This window comes from Haliotis rubra, unplaced genomic scaffold (assembly GCF_003918875.1).
Source record: "Haliotis rubra isolate DU_JTF1 unplaced genomic scaffold, ASM391887v1 Scf107, whole genome shotgun sequence".
NCBI classification, from domain to species: domain Eukaryota; kingdom Metazoa; phylum Mollusca; class Gastropoda; order Lepetellida; family Haliotidae; genus Haliotis; species Haliotis rubra.
The window spans coordinates 1873227-1878520 of NW_025764970.1; the positions used below are offsets into that span (position 1 = coordinate 1873227).

The 5294-nt window shown below is 40.8% G+C and overlaps 1 protein-coding gene across 1 annotated transcript; it reads right to left on the reverse strand.

Annotated features, from left to right (window-relative positions):
* Positions 1–3905: 3905 nt before the first annotated feature.
* Positions 3906–4877, reverse strand: LOC124279861 (jerky protein homolog-like). The gene has a single exon (XM_046715739.1). It carries the CDS (start codon positions 4875–4877, stop codon positions 3906–3908), a length of 972 nt encoding a protein of 323 aa, XP_046571695.1.
* Between the last annotated feature and the right edge of the window lie 417 nt (positions 4878–5294).

A 5294-nucleotide genomic window follows, 5' to 3' on the forward strand; every position in this document is an offset into this window, starting at 1 on the left:
CAAAAGAAGCCCTCTTCAGGCGCCTTATCTTATACTACACAGCAGGTTGTGCCACAGAAAGGCACAATCACCATACTCCAGTTGGCTAATACGAAGACATCGCCTCACAAACCGTTTCCTGTTTCATAGATGTTGGCGCTTTCTAACTTACTAAAAGTCATATATTTACATTATTTTATGCATCAATGTAGGACAGTGACATAATAACTGGATACTAGTTGTTCGTGTTTCGAAGAAACGATAACCAGTGAACTGCGAGTCGGGTCGATTCGTTTTGTGTTGAAGTCTGTGTCTCCTTTAACGCCAAATGGAATCTGTTTCAGTAGAGAAGTAAGGCTGGTTAATACCTGTTGTTTACGTTTTTACTTTTAAGTGTTAAAAACCCAGACATTGCAAATACTATACTAGGGGACATTAAAACATGACAAAACTGTTCAACGTTCCAACAATATATATTTTTATGGTTTGCCTGTACCTCGTTTTACAAATATTGATATATTTACAATTCAATAGATAACTATGAATTTGAATTATGCACACCATATTAGAGAGGTTTCAAACATTTGTGTGAATCAGGAAAATGATTCAGTGTCAGCTTTCACGGCAAGCTCTGGAGCGCTCTTCAACAACTGGTGTGAGCATTATAGCTTCAAAGTAGTCAGAACCATTCTTTGCGTACCATATAAAGATATTGAGTGTTAAATTTATTTTGAAAACAGAAAAGTATGAAAGTTTAAAAATAATTCGTTTGGGTTTTACAACATGTTGTACAAGTGATAATCTCTCTAAGAAAACTACAACTATATAACCACGATGCAATTTGTCATGCAAATAAAAGAGCAGGATCAAAATGTAAATCATGTTTTTCAGTATTGAATACTATCAGTACGTTTTATAATACGTCAGTTTTGTTGAATAAAAGAAGATTGTACAATCTACTGAACACACTGAAACGTACGCCTCCGTCACCAAAACACCTGAAACGTCCTCAAAAGGAACAACTCCGCCAGTAATAACTTCGTCAAGCTCATGTCAGACTGACCTGACATGGCTGAATATAGATATTCCCCAGTCTATCTCTGCTGAACAGTCTACTCAGACACATACATCACTTTCTACACAACAGATCGTATCTCCTACGACTATTACTCCTTCATAGTCTAATAGAAATGATAAACAAACTGCAAAATCGAAATTCAAGACAAGACCAGAAACTCCCCATGGTCCCTCGTATGGTGATCTACCTTCAGTTGTTGGCGATCTATAGCCCGTTTATATACTGTATCGTCCTCTATAGTTAAACTGTTTTAGTTTTAATTATTTAATTACTAGTTTTAAATATATATCTGTGATAATCTAGTTGTTTTACTGTCCTTCGTTGACAGGTGTTTATAATTTAATTTTTAATCATTATAAATCTATACCTTGTTTTAGTCACGATATGGCTGAAATATTGCCGATGTGACTTAAAATCTTAACTCACTCAATCTCACTCACTCATAATTTCAACCAAGATAACCTGGTGTACTCTCTTCTGCCTTCAACTGATAAATGTCCACAAGATCTATCTTGAAGGTGAGTGAGTGAGTTCAATTTTAATGTCACATTGGCACTGTTTCAGCGACGAGACCAAGTTTACATATATAAAAGTATATGTTGTGATATTATGATGTCAATTGCAGGTATCCAAACCAGACAAGCATTTAGGTCATGACTTGTATATTCCCTGTCCACTGCGAGGGAAGTCACGGGATCTGTTAACGGGGTCTAATTTTAAACTCATGATAGCCCTTGATCACACTGTTTTCAAGTCTGACTGGCTACCTTGAAGGTGCATGACAAGAAGCTGCCGGTCGTAGTGGTTGAGACAGTAATCGACGGACAGGTACTGCAGCACAGTCTTGTCTTACTGGCTGTGATGAACACCTAACGGGAGTAACCTGGATACAAAGGAATATTGCTTGACTAAGATCAACGAAATGTAAAATTAATGCTTTTAGGCACACTTGTCTTGTTTAAATGCCTTGTCATGAGAAGGTGAGATACGTTTCAAACATGCAGTCTTTGGGTGATGTAAAACATATTTTGACAACATATATAATGTCGACACATACATTTATAGTATAGGTTTGAACGTCAAGTTGAAAAGTACTCAAAGTATTGTAAATAATAAAAGTCCCACTTCTAGTCAGAACAACATAATGCACACTGCGTTTCTTTTAGAAATACATATTAGAGAGAAGTTATGTCATATTTCTCTTTGTGAAGGATAGATGGTTTCAGTGTAATATACCTAGTGATTAGTATGATTCTCACACGAAGGGCACATGAATGGATCATCAGCTGAAACATTGGGATGAGTTGAGCAGTGTGAATGTATCCATCCCTTGCTAGAATCACATTCCACCCAAACGTGACCACATTCAAGTTCCTGATCAACAACCAATAATAATAATAATAAATAAATGCATATTTATAATGCGCCCCTTCCACACCCTAAGGCATGCTCAAAGCGCTACAAAATATTTTACACTGGAGTATTTACAGATGAAGTTATACATAATATACTGAGAAAGGTGGGTTTTAAGTCTGGACTTAAAATGTCAATTGTGGCAGAGCTTTTAAGGGCACATGGGAGAGTTCCAGAGCACAGGCGCGGAGTAAGAGAATGATCGGTGTCCGAAGGATTTCAGTTTGTAGGATGGGATGACCAGTCGGTTTTGTGTGTTTGAGCGCAAGTTGCGTGCGGGGACATACGGATGTAGGAGTTCAGACAAGTAGGAGGGAGCCAAACCATGGAGGCACTTGTACGTCAGACAGAGGATCTTAAAAGTCAATTCTGGCCCTAACTGGTAGCCAATGCAGTTCTTTCAACACTGGTGTTATATGGGAACGTTTAGAAGTCTTGCTGATGATGCGGGCGGAAGTATTTTGGATCTTCTGAAGCTTATCAAGGAGGTTAGAACTGAGGCCCGAAAGGATGCTGTTACAGTAATCAAGCCTAGATGTAACAAGAGCTCGAACAAGGGCTTGAGTTGCAGCAGTTGTCAGGTATTGCCGAATGTTACCAATGGATCTTAGGTGAAAGTAGCAGGTCCTGCTCAGACGGTTAACATGAGCATCCAGAGTCAAGGAAGAGTCGATGTGGACACCCAAGTCCTTAACCACATCAGAGAATCTGACGTCAGAGTCTGCGACTGTAAGGGTGTCGGTTTTGACCTTGCTGAGTTGTTGCTTTGTACCAATGAGAACTGCTTCTGTTTTTGTGTCATTAAGTTTAAGCATGTTTCCTGTCATCCAGCACTTGGTGTCCTGCGTACATTCAGCGATGCACTGAAGAGACGTAGATAGATCTGACAGATGAAATGCTTTCAGGAGCTGGGTGTGTCATCAGCGTAGGCATGATGAGAAACTGTGTGGTCTGTAGTTATCCTTCCGACATATCCGGTATACAACACAAACAGGACTGGACCAAGGACACCCATACAGATGGCATCCTCCTCCTCTGGAGTAGCCACTGGTTTAACTCTGACTGAAGCCTTCTTCTGACTTCCAAATGACTTTCCCTTGGCAGGAGCGGCTCCTTGCAACATAAACTGAGCCTTTGCTCTTTTTTTCTCGTTTGGCAAACTGTCTAACTTTCTGAAGATTCTTTAAACTCATGCCCCTGATGCATTCATCTGACGTTACATTGTCTGGCATATTATCAAGAACATGGGTTCTCTTATTCTCTTACGCAAAGAAACGTGCTTGTTTAAATGTGGCAGTACAAGAGATTCTTGCAGGATTGGGGATACCGACAACGTATCAACATCAAAGGACGACTCTCCATCATCATCTTCAGTCATATCAAACAATGTGGCAGCGCTAGCATGGAGCTCCATTCCAGACATGTCCGCAGTGGTTCAGGTTGCATCAAGGATACTGGTAGTCTTCATGCATGACTTATCATAACGTTTCTTGTAAGTGTCAAATAATGGAGACAGCCCAACTACATCATATCCCTCCTGGATACGTTTCTGGTACTTCTCCCTTAATGGTGTTGACAAAGCATCTTCCAGGGATCTTAAGGCCATAGCAGCACCTGTGTTCTCATCCGATATACTGTGTGTTTGGGTTACAGTGGTCGCGTTGGAGCTAGGTCCTTCATGTTCCTCACAGACTGCAAATGTGAGTACAGGTTTCACATGATCCAATGTGATGACAGAGCTGTCAACCGGGAAGATGCCAGAAGATCGAAAACTATTAATGACTGTGGGTGGCTTATAGAATAAGAGAAAAGCCTCCTGCAGTTTCTCAGCAAATGTTTCCTTTCCAATGGACAAACCTGGGTGCTCTTGGCTGTGCTTCCTAACTACCTGGTTCCATCGTGTCTTTAAGGGCCAAAACAATCCTTTGTCGAGAGGCTGCATAACATGTGTAGCATTGGCTTTAATTCTGTACAACTCAGTGCCCCTTTCCTTAGCATCCTGGAAAGCTTGGAAATCCACATGACTACTTATGCTATCGATCAGAAGGACCACACGCCTTTCCCTCCCACAGTGCAGATCAAAGTGCTGCACAAAGGCTCGTAAAGCAATTGCATCCATCCAACCCTTTTTGGTATAATCAAATGAACTCCCTTCAGGTACACCTGACAACGGATTATAGCCCCTTGGTTTAGGAGCCGGATATACGTAAAATGGAGGCATCATCCTGCCGTCGGCACATCCACAAAGCATCACCGTGGACCGTTGTTTGCTTGATCCTCCAGATGCATGTGGCACCTGTGAAGAAGTGCTGCCTCTCCTGGTTGGTCCAACCACTGTACTCGCCTTGCTTCCCATGGAAAAGCCAGTCTCATCGGCATTCCAGATTCTCTCCGGTGAGTCAATCATGCCTCTGGCGATGAGAAAGTCATAACTACCAGGATACTTATACAGTGCAAGTTAACATTGACTTTGATGACTATGAAGCTGTTGTGTCAGGTAATCCAGAATTCTGGCCAGCGGATATTAGAAGTAAGGACTATGTTCCTAAAAGCAGGATGAGATACTCATATGATCAAGCTGACAACCACAACTTTTAAGGTGACTATGTTTGATATGTTATTTAGACAATATATCATGATGTATATAACTTGTATTCGCATATCCTTATGGCTCTATCCTTTCTGACATGGAATGTGAGAGGTGTTTTACATGGTTCGGACTATATAACCAAAACTTTGTCACTTCCGGTTGACGTCATTTGCTCTACAGGAGCACTGGTTATCTACAGATAACATAGACAACTTAACAGCATTTCATGACACT

Bases quoted from the DNA above. Each gene is read 5' to 3' on its own strand.
- LOC124279861 (XM_046715739.1), bottom strand. From the start codon at position 4,877: ATGATTGACTCACCGGAGAGAATCTGGAATGCCGATGAGACTGGCTTT.